The sequence below is a fragment of the Rhamphochromis sp. 'chilingali' genome, assembly GCF_963969265.1.
Source record: "Rhamphochromis sp. 'chilingali' genome assembly, chromosome: 20".
Taxonomy (NCBI): Eukaryota; Metazoa; Chordata; class Actinopteri; order Cichliformes; family Cichlidae; genus Rhamphochromis; species Rhamphochromis sp. 'chilingali'.
In genome coordinates, this window is record NC_137947.1 from 24,424,296 (window position 1) to 24,441,332 (window position 17,037).

A 17,037-nucleotide genomic window follows, 5' to 3' on the forward strand; every position below is an offset into this window, starting at 1 on the left:
AACTTGCGGCTCCACAACTATAATTATAACGTAACATAGACTATATCGATACAAAGGACATTGTCACATCTTATATCTCGTATAAAAATATATCGATATTTTTTAAAAACTCGATATATCGCCCAGCTCTAATTTAAGGTATCCAAAGCATTTAAATCTCTCTACGAGTTGCTCTTTAGCAATTTCAGGGTCATCAAAAAAACAAGTAGTCAGGAACACCTGACTTATTCAAGGCTTCAAAGAGCATACAGAGCCATATAACACAAACACACTTTGCCCACCAAAGAGCAAGGTTGGGGCATGAAGACTGATTTGTGTAGATGTAGGTAAAAGGTCCTTGGCCTAACAAACACCAATATTGCACTGCATGTCCCCATGACATACACAGATTTCATACACAGATTTCACATACACACACACTAACATACATATAACATTTCTCATTGCTTCACCTTTAAGCTCAGGTTTCAAAGAAGGGTTTGGTGTTTGTATGTGTGTGGAAGCAAACTGTGTAAAAAGAAGAGGGAATGACACAAAAGTATTGCTTTTGCCCTGCATGACAAAAATGAGTGAGAGAGACTAAAAAGGTACACTATTGCATACCCTAGACAATATATTTACTGTTAGTAATGACAGGGCATTACTTCAGGTCACAGATTACATCTTTTTTCATTTAAAAGATTTTAACACGTTACAATGCTAACCAGAGGTTGCCTTTTTTATATTCTGGGATGATGTAAACAGCCGTACGACGATAATAAGGATGTTTTGTTCTGGATATTCTAAAGTCTTAAGATTAAGAGTTTCACCATTATCTTCATCTCTTTTTGCATCCACTTTACTTTTACTATTACCTATTACCTACATATTATTATAGTTACAATTAGAGAAGTACCGCCATCACCTTCACTGTTACTGCTAACACTTAATTACATCCATCATTTCTCACACTTGAACTTTACTTAGATGTATATTTTTATATCCAATACAACAACACAATCAATTTATTACTGAGAAATCTTTGTCATTATTTGAAGCATCATCTGCTGTTACCACATAGTCTGGTCCGTCTGGTTTCATGTTTCCTCATGGGCAGGCTGGCCTTGAGTCTGTCTTACCTCAATAAACAAAAGCCTGAGTATTTTTTTGTTATGTTCTCAACAAAAATGTATGTTAAAAATCTCATGGTTGACCACCAAATTTTTTTAAATAAAAGAAAAATCCTGGATTTAAATCTCAAGTATTCCCTTGTTCCAGATTCTGTACTGTAAGTATCAATTTGTGATATCACAGGAAATTACTTTTTTCATTGCAGACTATTCTTTGAGCAATTTATTTTGTATACCACAAATATAAAATACACACACACACACACACACACACACCCTGGAAACAACTTATTTCTATTTTAAACCAGCTGCAGACCACTTTCTACCTGTATGTTGTTGATGGAGGCAGTGTACAAATTATGTGGTACAACCGGTCTGTGGGCTACTCTTCCTTGAGCTGTTGCTGGTGTCAGCCAGCCAAAGAGAAGAGTAAAGTAATAGCATAAAAGAGCTGAAGTGAGGCCAAGTGTGTCCACTGCAGCCACTGTGTGTAATTTTCATACCTAATGTTTTTTATATTATATCTCTTTTTTTCCCCTCACTTGTCCCATTCCTGTCAAACACCATTCTCTATTCTGGAACACTTGTCAACCAATCCGCTTTCAACCACTGCACAACATCATCAAAAACCAGCAATTTGCAGTTGGGATTTTGGGGGACTGCATGGGAGCAAGTTTTCATTGGGTGAAAACCCCTTCAAGTGCGCTGGGACAATGGGGACATATATAGGCAAATAGCACTTTTCTACTCTTTAGAAATGGAAATCAGAAGACTTGTAGGACTCCACATAGTTTCAGCGTGGAGGAGAAGTTTCAGTCTGGAAAAGAAGTTTTGGTTGGTTTTTGGGTTTCATAGGTCAAGCACTTCCCGTCATCTGAATTTACATTATCTCTGAAACACCTTCCCAAATTTCCTAAACGTTTACTGAAACTCGTCATCATGTCTTAGTCACAATCCATTAAATAAGGCAATAGTAGAACACTGACTGAACCTGTGGCACACCTGGATGAACCTGTATCTCTTTATCACTGCAACTATGTTACTAAATTATGCTCAGGTTGAACAGGCTGACTCAAATGAGATTGAAACTGGGTATGACACTGTTACTTTTTCTGTCTGTCTGTTTGTTTCTGACATTAAATGAAAAAGTCACAACCTGAATATATCCAAAAACTATCAAGGGTTTCACTTGTGAGAATGCTTTTGAGACACTTCTATATATAAGATATATATGTTTTCTGTTACTAAAGTGGCAAAAATAAAATAAAAATGACAATTAGTACACCCTTAATTAAGGGACATACACACAAATGCCAAAACAGTTTCAGGAAAACTTTGGTATGAGATCCTCACACTAATTTAACTAAGCTTAAAACATATTAAATTCAATTTTATTGAATTGCCAATTCACAATAAAAGTCACCTCAAGGTGCTTTACAGTGTAAACCCTACAATAATACAGAGGAAACCCCCAACAATCAGATGGCCTTCTGAGTAAGCACTTGGTGACAGTGGGAAAGAAAACCTCACTTTTAATAGAAAGAATTCTCCAGTAGAACTGGGCTTAGGGAGGGACAACTATCTGCCACACCTGGTTGGGGTGAGAGCGACAGTGCACTTCAGTAATGGATGTAATTACTGTATATTTGTACTGTATTGAAACATTGTCTTCAACTTATATAACTTATACAAATACCTGTTTTGAACAAACAGGATAAAATCGTATGTGCTGGTTTAAAACTAAAAGGTCAAATTGAAACATTAACTAATATAAAACTGTGAAGACAAGTTTCTGCTTTGTTGTTAACTGCATGTGCTAACTGCTGCCAAGTTGCTTTTGGTGCAAATAAAGGGTACTACAGGCAGTGTTACCCGAAAGTAACCCCAACCTTAAACCACTTCAAAAATCACACCCCCGAGGGAAACACATTCCAGGTTCAGCCCTCACTGAAGAAAAGCTTAGAAAGTTATCCGTTTGACAGAATGGCTGGCCTGCATCCAAGGATAACTCAACCATTAAGCAGAGCAGCTCTGACCGGACATTTCAAAGTTTACAGATGAAATAGTCCTTAATGTTGTAATCCGGGCTAATTCTGGTGTAGGTTCTTCTTTCCAGTGGCACCACTTCTCTTATGACTTATGCACCAGTTATCACAGAAAGCCAGATCAAGATGTGAAATATAAAAAGTATGTTATATTATTCTACAGTAACATTTTATCATGGTCATTTTCAGAATTTCTGATTAGTTTTTCTCATATCACTCACAGATACAAACCTCAATACATACTATACATCTGCAGGGGTACATCTAACCAAAAGAAGTTATTCTGTCTTATCTTTTTGAACTTGATTTTTCATCCTACAGAATAACAACTGATAATATTTATTCTCTGATAAGTCGTTCAAACAGATTGCAATGTCATTCTATAATAATAAAAACTTTTTTATGGGTTGATTTCTGTCCATCAGTGAGTAAAGTGTAGCAGTACTATAAAAATATTGTGACAAAGTAACAATGAAAGAACTTTAAATATCAGAGCATAATTAAATATATTTCAATACTCACATCACTTTTTAAAAAGATTGCAATGCATTAGAACAACATGTAACAGTTTTCTTAGTAAGCAAACAAAACCAAGCACTTATTAAAAATATGTGTACATATAGTGTATTTGAGATCTCATAAGGGAGGAGATTAATATAGAACAAGCTTGTAACAGGTTAAAGTGACAAAAAATCCACTGAAAACCAAGAATTATGTCATCAGCCTTTGTCTCTCCCAAATAGTCTCTAACAGACTCACGCAATGCTGTCATGCTTACTTATAAACAAAGGCATTCAAAAGTCCATGTGGTCACTCCGCAAGCATCTCCACAGAGCAGTAACGAGATTTACCATGACAGCCACACTCAGCCATAACAAACCCAGTGGCTTTCACTGAATGCTTAAGTATGGCTGGGAATCAGCTGTGCACGACAGCATTACTGACTGCTATGTCCATGTAATTAAGAGTAATTCTACATATATTGTAATGCCTAGATATCCTCAGTACCAACAAATAAAATTAAACTAAAACTTACCAGGCTTCTTCTCATTTATGAGTTTCATAATGGTGTAATATATCGTCTCACGGTGTGAACAAAATAATAATAACAACTGAAAAACGTTAAAAACTGTATCTCCGCAGAAAGTCTTCAGTCCCGGAGATCAGAAAATACTTAGCTCGTTGAATAAAACGAGACTTTCACACATTCTCTGTTAAAACTTCCAACTTTACCCGGATGAACCTACTCCCATCATCAGAACATACTCGGTAAATAATGGGGCGGGACTGCTGCTCATTCGCCCTGACTCTTGTAGACAAGAGTCCAGTGCTTATTGGCTGCGGTAAACCAGGCCCACTTATCAGGAGCTTTTTCACCACCGGAAACCGACCAATCACAGCGTTCCAAATGCAACCTGAGGGTTCATTAAAAACAAAAGGGGGTCTCCCTGGCGACGGCAGGGCTTGAAGATTGGACAGAACAGTTCGAAACGCATTCTGATCGGACACCAGTATGATCTGAAGCAGATAACACAGTTATAATAAATTATTAATCGTTAACAATGAGGCAGAACTCGTGCTGAGTGACAGCGTTTCCATTCCTGTCATTGCAACACTGCACGATTGTGCAAATACCGGCCGGTTGGTATTGCATTTACCCGGCTCATGTTTGGCACAAATGACAGCAGATACAGAAAAATCATGTCAGAACGAAAAAAAAAATCAACTTACGGGGTCTGTGTTTTCGCACCGACTCGGTCCTCCTCCGTAGTCTGCACCTCTTGGCCGGGGACCCGCTGCACTCTGCATCATCCCCGCGGTGCAGATGATGCATGTTTTCAAAAGTGCCGCTGCCGCTGGGTACGGTGCTTGAGCCGAATGCATTGCTGCTGCTGCTGCAACAGCTGCCGTTAGTGGCCACCATGACATGACTGTGAAAAACCTTCTGGCTCTGCCCATTGTTAACATGAAAGGGTCCCGAAGCTCCTTTCTTATCCACCATTGACTTGGCTTTATCCATGGCAGCAGCTACCCTAGCCGAACGTAGCTTAGCATCTGTGAGGGAAACAAAACGTAAGAGCCCCAGCCGCTAGCAGTGTCTATCCCGGCTACTTTAGCTTAGCCAGCTAATACTAGCCCGTCTTCCAACGTAATGAGGCAGTCTAGCGACCAGCTAGCGTCTAAATATAACGTATTTTAATCTAAAGTATGTGGCTAAATTGTGTCGTATATTTTACTATAATGTCCGTAAAAACAAAACTGCGAACAGCTGCTAAAATACAGTGTTTCCCTTGAGGTCACTCGCGGTCATTTCCCTAAACTGAGATCCTGGCAGGCAGCAGCAGCCGGCGCGCGCGTGTGTGGACTGCTACGTCACATCAGCTCCTCCAGTCAAGGCCTGAACCTGTTCACCTCCTCTAACCGGTTTCCTCTGCTTTTTGCAGGAGATGCACCGCAATTCTTCGCTTTAACACAGAGACATGCAAGAATGGACTCATTCCCCGTCGCCTTCGATGCAACAATGAACTGCGGCCGCTCCCTGCTGGTTTACTCTTCACTAAAGTCTACAGTACCACTCCGTGCAGCGGTGGGCGCTTTATTTATAAGCGTCGCCGTTGGCCGTCATCCTCATTCCCCGTAGTCCTCTCCACGCGTGATGCGCGCACAAAGCTGCCAGTCAATGTATCAGTCATGAAAATGAACCGTAGTGACCCTGAAGTTGCATGCAAAAAAACGCACATCCAACTGAAAAATCTGTCTTTTGAGCAGTGTTTTTTGTTTGTTTATTTGTTTGTTTATTTTTTGCCGCAGAATAATTTAAAATCAGTATCTGATATTTTTTATTATTATGCCCCTCTTATAATCCATTTCCTACAAACTTTATTTAAAAAAATAATCTATAATAAATAGCCAGAAAAAATCATTTACGTAAGACATTGGGGCAAAGAGAAAACAATGGACAGAACATTATATAATGAGCACGGTTCAGATAAGATACAAAGGTCAAACAGCAATATCAGCTTGAAAAAAGAAACTACAGACTAGAGCAACTAATACGGACGGCAAACCAGAAAGACGGTTTGTAAAGGTCTTAAAAGAAATGCATAAAATATCCCATTACAGACACATCACCACAAACTGATATCATTACGTGATAAATACAATGAAAGGTTTAAAATACATAAATAAAATATGCTACAATTGGACTCCCTATAATTTTAGAAGCCATACACAGAGCATTTAGAACAGTCTCAGTCACGTGTATATATTGATACAAGTTATAGCAGTCCCTCTTTCACTCTTTGAAATACTATAGTTACACTATAATTGAGACCACCATGCCACAATAAACAAGCATATCTCAAAATTCCCATTATGTGGCCAGCTAGTTTAAGATAAAGCCAAACTATCTTACCCCCCCAAATTGATGGAGTCTTGTACTGCTGCCATCTTCTGGTTAAATGGTGCTTTGGTTATACTGAGCTTACAATGATTAATTAAAACGAAACAAATTATAATAACCAAAAAGAAGAAAACTAACGCCAAAAATACAAACTATCGTAAAATTACACATTTGTAAACAACAAAAGCAAAAATAAAATGAGCAAACCCACTGTTGAAACTACAAGTGACATAATGTAACATGGACTGATATGGACCAAAAACAAAAGGAAACAAACAAAAAAACACCATATACCATGCAGTAACTGTTAGGTATATTATTTTACTGGCTGCACCATATTGTTGTAGTATAGGTTTAAAAGACATCCGGGTAACCAAGACTTGGTAGGAATCCGGTCAACCTTATATAAAAATCTCTTAACAGGGTTGAGTTCAGTCATTACCCAGCCAATTAGTCGAAGCTCACTATGCCTTAAGGCTCTTCTCTACTCTTCTTATGTCCATGTGTCTATAACATACTGACCTGAATGTGGTTTATCAGATTTTTTCCCTCACAGTAAATGTTCACAGAAAAGGGAAACAATCAGTTTTATCTACTAAGGTAGTCTATTTAAAATATCAAAACTGTTCCCGTTGGTGTCATGCTCCCTGTTATACAGTTTATAAATCTGGGTTTTTTCCTCTGACTGTGGTGGACCTCTAACCCACAAAGTTACATAAACAAAAATATATGCTGTCTGAATGTAGCCTTTGGCAAAGATTCAGTGTTGTTTCAAAATTTCTGTTGAAATCACACTAGCTTAACAAATATAGTAATTTAACTGCCTATAATCTTATTATAAAACAGGATTCATTTAGCAAAGAAAAAAATATTTTAAATCGGCACTTAAGCAAAAGTTCTAAATCTGAAGAAATCTGCCAGGTTTATGTAGAAACTGGAAAGTTGCAGCTTTACAGAAATGTTTTGGGCCCCTACTTAAATTCCTCTACAGCAAACACAAATCTGTGTTAACAGGATTAAAATGTGATTAATTTTTTAAATAGTTATTTTATTTCTCAAAGTAGTTTTGGCTTGTGCAAAGGTGCCACAACCCTCCTCTGCACATGTCCAAACCATCTCAGCCTTGTCTCTCCAACTTTGTCTCCAAACCACTCAACCCGAGCTGTCCCTCTGATATGTTCCTTTCTAATCGTGTCCACTCTGGTCAAACCAATGACTGTATAAAAGATCTTTTATACAGTCATTGGGTCAAACCCAGTGAAAACCTCAACATCTTCAATTCTGCCACCTGTCTTTTTTTCAGTGCCGCTGTCCACAAAACCATGCATCATAGCAAGTATCACTGCCATCTTGTAAACTCATCCACGATCATTGTTACACCTGTCTCTCTCTCTCATTCACACATCTGTTTTGTGTTCTACTGGCTTTCATTCATCTTCTCTGCAGAGCATACCTTCACCTCTCCAGGTTCCTGTTCTTTGGCTCTTCTTTGGCTCTCGGAGGAGGCGGACGCATCTTTCCCCCTCTCCCTCCCTTATCTTCCCTGCTGGTGCTTCTGTGTTTGTCTCGTCTCGTCTAACTCTTACCCTCAAAGAGTTTCTCAGTCTTGTTCTCTAAAACCTAAAGAATTATGGATTTGATCAACTGGTCCTGTAATGGAATTGACACCCTGCTGGGCTTGGGAGAGCCCAATTGTCCTGCAGAGACGTTTGCTGCCGGATACTTGATGGTCGGTTGCGTCGTGTGTCTGGCAACGCTCTCGATGAAGGACATTGAACGACATCTACCAATTTGGAACCACGATAACAGAGTTCAGGCTGATTGGAGCTGGCTTGGACCTGGCTTATCGAAGAACAAGAAGCGGACATATGTGGACACCGGATCAACTGGAGGCGCAATCGAAGATTGCAGCGGTCCCAGATCAGCTGTACACACTGGAATATTCTCCCATGTTACTTTTCTGTGTTTTATTGTGTTATGGTGTGTTGATATCTGTGCATTCCTGTATTATCCTTTTGTGTTACACATTTCGATGTTTTTCCCCCCCCCCCTTGCTACATAGCCTGACCTGTCCCCCCAATGTGATGTTTGTGTATTGTATGTACGGTAGGCAAGATCTGTCATCTCGGTTGTGGGCAAAAGACCTGCAACTGACAAATAAAGGCTATCTCATCTCTCATCTTCCTGTTCACCTGCTCCCTACTCTGACATTGTCTACAAACATTACAGTTCATGGAGACGCCAGCCTGACCTCATCTGTCAACCTGTCCATCACCACTGTAAACAAGAAGAGGCTCCGAGCTGATCCTTAATGTAATTTTACATGCTCTAAATAAAAACCATCCTCCGTGCAAAAACACAGTGATGAGGTGTGGTTGACTTTATTACTACTTGTGAAACATAGGTTGACTAACAATTATTGACCAACAACAATTAAACAAAAAGACACATGCTTTATAATTGACAGCAAAACCGACCCACCTAGTCATAGAAGTAACCGTGTAACTATGAATATTATCTTATATGTAGTGAAATCTTTTATTTAAAGTAGAGATGGACCGATCCGATATTACGTATCGGTATCGGTCCGATACTGACCTAAATTACTGGATCGGATATCGGAGAAAAATAAAAAATGTAATCCGATCCATTAAATATCACGAAAGCACCTCACAAAACTTGCAACACGCCGTAACTCACCTCAGAATGTTAGCACGTCGGAGCAGTATGCATCACGTGATAGAGCGGCTGTGGCATGCGGGACCTGTCGGTGGTCTGGATAGCATGTGGAGCTTCGCTAGCAACCCGGCATTTCATCTCCGACAAAGTTATCCCGAGAGAAGTAAAGCAAGTGTTTAAGTCCATCTCTGAATGTTTGTAAAGCATTCCTGCGTTAATCTTAACAAGCGACTGCCTCTCCTGCTGCTACTTCAATCATGAAACTGCTTAACGATCAGCTGATCGGCTTTTCTGTCGCGAGTCCGTGTCTCTAGTTTGCTTTTGGCAACAAGCCAGGCGGTGCTCTACCTGCACTGTGTATAGTGCTGGCGGAGCGCTGCTGACGTCGACTGAGAAAATTGTCAGGCGGTGGAAGGAATACTTCGAGGACCTCCTTAATCCCACTGACACGTCTTCCGAGGAGGAAGCAGAGTCTGGGGATGAGGGGAATGACCCGCCAATTTCCGGGGGCGAGGTCACTGAGGCAGTTAAACAACTCCTTGGTGGCAGAGCCCCTGGTGTTGATGAGGTCCGCCCCGAGTTCCTGAAGGCTCTGGACGTTGTAGGGCTGTCCTGGTTGACACGCCTCTGCAATGTTGCGTGGAGATCAGGGGCAGTACCTGTGGACTGGCAGACCGGGGTGGTGGTCCCCATCTTTAAGAAAGGGGACCGGAGGGTGTGTTCCAACTACAGGGGGATCACACTCCTCAGCCTCCCTGGGAAAGTCTATGCCAGGGTGCTGGAAAGGAGAGTTCGTCCGTTAGTCGAACCTCGGATACAGGAGGAACAATGCGGTTTTCGTCCTGGTCGCGGAACACTGAAAGATGTTGAATCTATTTAATATTTCTTGAAAAAGAATTGATTTCTGTGCATTTTTTTCCACACTGCATCAAATTAAGGTTGATTACGTCGATTAAGCATCATGAGGTGGAGCGTGAGGGGTGGTAGAGTTGGATGTCTCGAGACCGGTCTTGGTCTCGAGACCGGTCTCGAGACCACTTTTACGTGGTCTTGGTCTCGTCTTGGTCTCGACGGACTTTTGTCTTGGTCTCGGTCTTGGTCTCGCTGTTTCGGTCCTGCGTTCTCAAATCGACATAGTGTTCGGGAGATTTGGAGTCAACCATCAGCGGAGCGGGGGGGGGGGGGTGGCTTACTGGGCCACTGGGTCATTTTTTCAGAAGCATGGGGTCTTTTGGAGTGTAATTTTTTAGTTAGATGCCTGACTGACAACTGTATAAAACAAAAACAACACACGAAGCACAGAGCGCACCGTCGTAAATTCCCCCTAATTTTGGTATGATCCGAGCTCAGGCACTAGGCGACTGAGCACAGCACCCATGTGAGCGAGGGGGGAGAAGCTGCTGCCTGCGAGTTTGCTGCAGACAGAGGAGAGCTTAAGTTTGACCAGGTACCAAAGCAAATCATTCGTACTGAACTAATAATGTAAATATGACGGTGTATCACAAAAGATTGATATCAAACTGATCACTTGGTTGCGTTACTTGCTCTTCGAGTGAATCAAAAAATGGATAAATAAAAAGCCGAACAGCAATGCTGATTTTTTAGAGAGTCTTAGCTTACATTTCATATTTTCAGTTGTTACCCTCCACGGCTAAACAAACTCTCTAAATCGGTTTCAATTGTGTACTGATGAACACAACAATGGACATAAGGAGCTTCTTTCAAAGAAAAAACTCAGGTAGATGCTATTTTATATATTATGCTTTGGATGTTGTTTAGTATATCTATGCAAAACAAGAGGAATTTCAATACACAGCAGTATATTCACAGTTGAAACCAGATATTTACATACACTTTAGGGAGAAAACATAATTTTTTTTTACTGCTAAACATCAATTTAGAGTAAACTTTTGTTTTAGATAAATAAATGTTGAAATATCTTTTGAATTAGTTGAATGTCAGAATAAAAAGAGGGAGCTGTCTATTTTAATCACTTTCATCAAATTTAGGAGTACATATACACTAAGTTTATTGTTAATTAATAAGAAACTCCAGACGATTCGATTCTGAGCTGAAGAAGTTTCTGATAGGTTAGTAGAGTCCATGTGAGTAAACTGGTGGCACAGCTGTGGATGCATATAAGGCAAAACACAGAGCCTGTTTCTGTGACATGGGAACATCAAGAGATGTCAACCAAAAGACCAGGAAAAGAACTGTGGAGCTCCATAAGTGTGGCTCAATTTTGAATACAATTTGGTTCCATTTGCAATTAAGAAATACAGATAGTTTCTCTCTTTACTCTCAAAGTTAACAAATATGTTTTTTTATATTTATCAATCTAAAAAAATAAACATTTAGTCTGATTTGATGTTACAATTAAAAAGTGTTTGTGTTTTTATCTGAAGAGTGTGTAAATATCTGGTTTCCACTGTATTTGATGATGTTGGTGTTTGGCTTGATTGTCAGCACAAAGAGGGAGAGAGAGGAGCAGAGAGGGAGAGAGAGGAACAGAGAGGGAGAGAGAGAATGAGGACAGAACAGAGATGGAACAAGAGCAGGTGAGACACACATGTTAGTCAAATGGTTGTTTGCCAAAACTCATCAGAACATATACCTAGTGTTTCTTTTTAGATACCATTTGTTCCTTTTCAAATTCTATATTTATTAAGTTCTGCAGGCTTGTTTGCACAACAAGGCTAAATAATTATATAAACTTTTCTCAATCTAAATATTGTACTTTGGTAGAATTAAAAAATAAGTGTAGTGCAGGTCTATGATGATTTTTTAGTGCTACTATCATCTAGTTCTGATTCTGGTTCTGTCTTGGTTACTGTTGTAGTCCTGTTTTAATTCCGGATCAGTTCTGGGTCTGGTTGAATTGGGGTTTAGTCCCTGTGTCTTGATACAGGCCCGACTTTGTTCTGCCTTGCTGCTTAATTAAAAAACTAGTTTAAGGTGTCCTGCATATGTATATAGAATAGCATCTGGCTGCAGTTTAAGGACTTTTTTTGTCTCGGTCTTGGTCTTGGTCTCGTCTCGACTCGGTCTCGTCTCAACTTGGTCTTGGTCTTGGTCTTGTCTTGGTCTCGATACCCTCTGGTCTTGGTCTTGTCTTGGTCTCGATACCCTCTGGTCTTGGTCTTGGTCTCGGATTAGGCGGTCTTGACTACAAGTCTAAGGGGTGGTTCCCTATTTTTTATTTATTTATTTTTGTTGTTGCTGGGAGTTGGAACCCTATTAGTTAGGTTGCTTAATATTTATGCTAAGTACTCTTTAAAATACCAGAATAGGGAGGATGGTGTAGGTTTAAGTTTATTAGATTGAACAGTATTGCTGAACTATGAAATATTTTTTTTTGCATACAGGTATAACAGAATAGCTTTAGTGTAGTTGTTGTTTTAAACTTGAGTATGAACTTATACAAAATGCAGCAAGATATTTAAAAAACAGTTTTGTTGATCAAAAAACACTATATCGGATTCATATCGGTATCGGCAGATATCCAAATTTATGATATCGGTATCAGTATCGGACATAAAAAAGTGGTATCGTGCCATCTCTAATTTAAAGTGTAAATCTTGTTTTAAAAAGCAACTTACAAAACCAAAAGCCTACAAATGCAGTAATCTATTTACATTATTGGAGTTGTATTCATTTTCTTATGATTACGGGGCGACCGTGGCTCAGGGGATTGGGAAGCTCATCTGTAACCGGAATGTTCTGTCAGTCTGCCCCAGGGCAGCTGTGGCTACAACTCCACCAGTTTGTGAGAGTGAATGAATAGTGGAATTGTAAAGCGCTTTGGGTGCCTAGAAAAGCGCTATATAAATGCAATCCATTATTATAATTACATATTAAATTAACTTTTTCTGAATATATGAGGTAGTGAAAGCACTAATTGTTTTGTGACTACACCTCTGGTGGAAGATTGCAACAGACTGAGCCATGACTGCTGCAGTCCAGTGTTTTTCCAGTTGCCAAATAGCTTCATCTTTATATCTCATAAAGAGTCAGATTCTTTGGGATTAACTTTTACCACAATCAGTTTCAGACTTGATGTGGATGAAAAAAAAATCTTACAGATCCTATGTAAAGGATTTTATTATTTTATCTTTAGGAGTTAGTCTTTGTGCAACATTTGCATGTAGAATGTACTAGCAGATTAACTCCAGCCATGCAATCTTTTTTTCTTAAAACATACTGTATGTCCACAGCACTTGTTTCCAAAATGACTGCTTGTGTGTGTAATGCAACCACAAATTTTAAACAGTCAGATAATTTATTCACCTTTAATACAAACCACCTGATGATATTACTGAATTGGGGAAAGACGTCAAGATTAGTGAGATATTACATGATTTTTACCATTAAAATGAGCAGTACTAAACTATATGAGAGTTGTATGAAATATTGAAACCAGATACATTGTCAATAATGGCTTCACACAAAAGCTGTATGTGCTACAGATGATTTAAGCACTTTGGATAATTATGAGGTAGTAAAAGAGTTTTTTCATTGACCATCTGAACTGTCACTTGAGCACAAATGTCTTGTACAGCAATAGCATGAAGTCCAGCTCATCTCCACATTGTCTCAACACTGCTCAGAAATTCACCATTAAGACCAGAAGTGGTGAAATTCATCTCTTAGAAATTCTACCACGGAAGTTCGGTTCCATCCCAGCTGTACGCTTTTCCAGTCTTTTCTATATTTAGCGTGTCAACGATGCTCATTAGACAGTTCACAGAGTGTTCAGCGCTGAACAGCTTGTCTTGTGGCACATTCCGGTGATAAGGCCTGGAGAGGTCTGTGTTCACTGTTCCTGGATGTAGGGACACACAAACAACCTGGGGAAAAAAAACATCATTATAGGCTATGGGATCTATGTACAAGGGCATGCCCTAATCCATGCTCTAAAAGAAAGATACAAACACCAGTAACAAGCATCTTAGACCTTAGGCTCAGAGATGTTTTTTCCCTTTTCGTGTAAATCCTTGACTCCCTGCTCAAACCAGAGTTCCTCCCTGTCCAGGATGTGTACATCCTCATCATTGAAACAGTATCTCGTGGCCTGTAGGTGTGAACAGACTGCGGAGTCCTGGCCTGACAAGTTAGCTCTTGTGTGCTGTGCCATCCGTTTAGCCAGAGGTTGTTTGGTTTCCCCGATGTATAAATCCTGGCAATCCTCCTGGCACTTAACAGCGTACACTATATTACTCTATTTGTGACATATCTTTTGGGTGGACCAATTTTTGGCACAGTGTGTCTTGGGGTTTGAAACCAACAGAGACCCAGTCTTAAGAGAAAATGCATCTCAGCTGTTCTGATACTCCTGACACATAAGGGTGGAAGTCACTTGGACGAATGACGAAATGTTTCTCCCACTGAAAACGCCAACCAAACAAACAACCACATGAATAGACTCAACTTTGGGATTTCCTTAACTTGATGATTGAGCATGCATCAAGACATTAATGCAGCATGTATGAAAACACTTACCTTGGGTCGACTGCGGCCCAGCTCTATAGACAAATTCCTAGTGGCCATGTTAAGAGCTGCTTTAGACATTCTGTAGCTGTACCAACCTCCAAGACCTGAGAAAAAAGTGTTAGAGATGAACATTTTACCACTGTGCATGCATGCACATTATAACAAAAGATAAATATCTGCTTTGTAACTATGCTCTGTCCTTCAGCTAAGTAACAAAAGTGGTGCTGCCTACGTGCATAGGTGGTTTTAGACAGGGGCCAACGCCCCCGTAGAACTAGCTCTGGCCTCTGTGCTCAAGAGATAATAATTAATTGATTTCTTATGGTGATATGCAGTGGCACGGTAACTGGAATTAAATTGCTGACGTGTTCAACGTGGACCGTTTAGGGTGCTGCACACTTGCTCTTTTAAATTTGGAGCCGTTTAGCTGGTGGGTTTTTCTCCTGTTAACAAAGAACAGTGTAGAGAGAGAGGATGAAGATCATGAGGGGATGAAAGAGAGAAAGAGGAGTTAGCTGGAGAGGATGCAAAGAACGAGGGATCAGAAACAGAGACTGTCAATCCTGTACAGTATGTGCTTAATACATTAAAAAAAAAAAACTTTTTTGTTTTGTTCTGTGCCCCGATTAAAAAAACAAAACAAAACACTGGTCCCACTGATAAATCTGGTCTGGAAGTGCCACTGCCTACATGACATGTATGCACAAAGTGTTTTGGAACCACCAGATACCATTGTCTCCAATTGATCCCACTTTCGCTGTGATGTTAACAATGATCCCGCTGTGCTGTTTGGCTTTCTCTGCAGGCTGCTGACCAAATCCACCACTGCCCTTAAGAAGGAGGGGGGAGAAATACTTGGCCATGACCAAAGGACCCACTGTATTAGTCGTTAAGGTGGAAATGATACCCTGAAAATGGGAAAAAAGTTACTTAATTAAGGATTTAATGAATTTGGTGTTGCCGATTTCAGACTCTCTTGCTGGACACAGACATCACCAGCACAGTTTAAGGACCACCAGAGATTGTTAGAAAAAGTCCAATGTATGTACCATTACAGGGGGAAATCCAAATGCCTCTATGATGATGGTGTCTCACCAAGTTTTTTGCACTACTTCTGTGCATGTATTTTCTACACAGGCAACGGTTTGACTCACGACAGTGAGTTAAACTAACTTTTACTCCAGTTTTTACGGAAATGTGGCTTCTCACACTAAAACAAAGGTCTACCTGTGCAGAAACATCCCTCAAGCTGGTCTCTCCTTTCCCCGAAGGGTGAAGCATTGCCGAGGAGTTGACGACTAGATCCAGCCGACCGAAACTCTCCTTAACCCTCTCTGCAGCTCCGCGGATGTCCTCCTCGTGGTTCACGTCCAGTCTGAGGACCATCAGTCGGCCCGGGTGTTGGCCGGCCAGGCTCCGCAATTCTGCAGCCCCGTCCGGGTTTCGACATGTTGCTACAACAGTAGCGAGTGATTTATTTTTAAGTATATATTTGCAGAATCCAAAGCCCAGTCCTCTGCTCGCACCTTGAATAAGAGCGACGGGTGCAGCCATGGTTGATAAATGACATAACTAACAGTGTTTGCTGCCTTCACTGCCACTCAAAGGGTCGTAACTTAGAAAATCGGGGGCAATTTAGCGAGGACGCTTGCCGAACGACATCTTAAATGGGCTCATAAGCGACCTTTAAACTTTTTTTATATAAAAAAAACCCCAACGCTGTTACAGTGGTGGTATGTTTTGAAATTATACATTTGAAATTTGGGGAAAAGAAAAGTGACAGTGAAGGTAACACGAAAGGCAAAGGACGTAACGTACGCCCCCTATAGGTCTTTCTGAAAGCACTTACACAACTGTGCATTGCAAGTGTCCTTTGAAAGAGTGATATAATTTTACAGGGCGTATTGACCAAGATTGTATTGTATTGTAGATGTGGTGCTGGATGGGTTCGATCAGTCAAAAGCTGAGGATTATTGGGGGGGGGGGGAATTCACGCTCGATTCGGAAGAGAAGTAAAAATATCAGTAATATTTTATGTTATCTTTTTTGGACATAAAACCTGTAAAAGCATCAAACATCTAGGATTTAAAAACTAGTATTAGAGGAAATGGAAATGCATTACATCATAATTTGGAGGGTATTTGGATTCATATATGATTACAATCAATAATGGTAGTTTTGCCTTTTGATCCAATATTTGGCTTTAGACCGATCAATTTTTACGCTTATGGCATTGAATCTGAATTAAATGCGCATTAAACACAAACAACTCCAACATTATGAAGTCGCAGTAACGTCAGTAATTTTTCAA

General features: G+C 40.1%; 2 protein-coding genes across 3 annotated transcripts in view; both read right to left on the minus strand.

Moving 5' to 3' along the window:
* Positions 1 to 5,762, minus strand: part of pank1a (pantothenate kinase 1a) — a 31,491-nt gene extending 25,729 nt beyond the window's left edge. Inside the window, exon 1 of one of the 2 annotated variants that reach the window (XM_080868530.1) lies at positions 4,886 to 5,762. In XM_080868530.1, the coding sequence (XP_080724656.1) occupies positions 4,886 to 5,174 (289 nt within the window). In that variant the 5' untranslated portion in view covers positions 5,175 to 5,762. Of the gene's footprint in view, positions 1 to 4,190; positions 4,411 to 4,885 lie in introns of those variants that run through there. The other variant, XM_080868531.1, reaches the window with a different exon arrangement.
* A 7,682-nt stretch (positions 5,763 to 13,444) lies between these two features.
* On the minus strand, positions 13,445 to 16,321 carry LOC308388860 (C-signal). The gene is made up of 4 exons (XM_080869815.1): positions 15,954 to 16,321; positions 15,457 to 15,634; positions 14,736 to 14,830; positions 13,445 to 14,083 (listed from the first exon to the last, which is right to left on the minus strand). Exons 1-4 carry the CDS (start codon positions 16,278 to 16,280, stop codon positions 13,892 to 13,894), a joined length of 792 nt encoding a protein of 263 aa, XP_080725941.1. The 5' UTR covers positions 16,281 to 16,321; the 3' UTR covers positions 13,445 to 13,891.
* Positions 16,322 to 17,037: the final 716 nt, after the last annotated feature.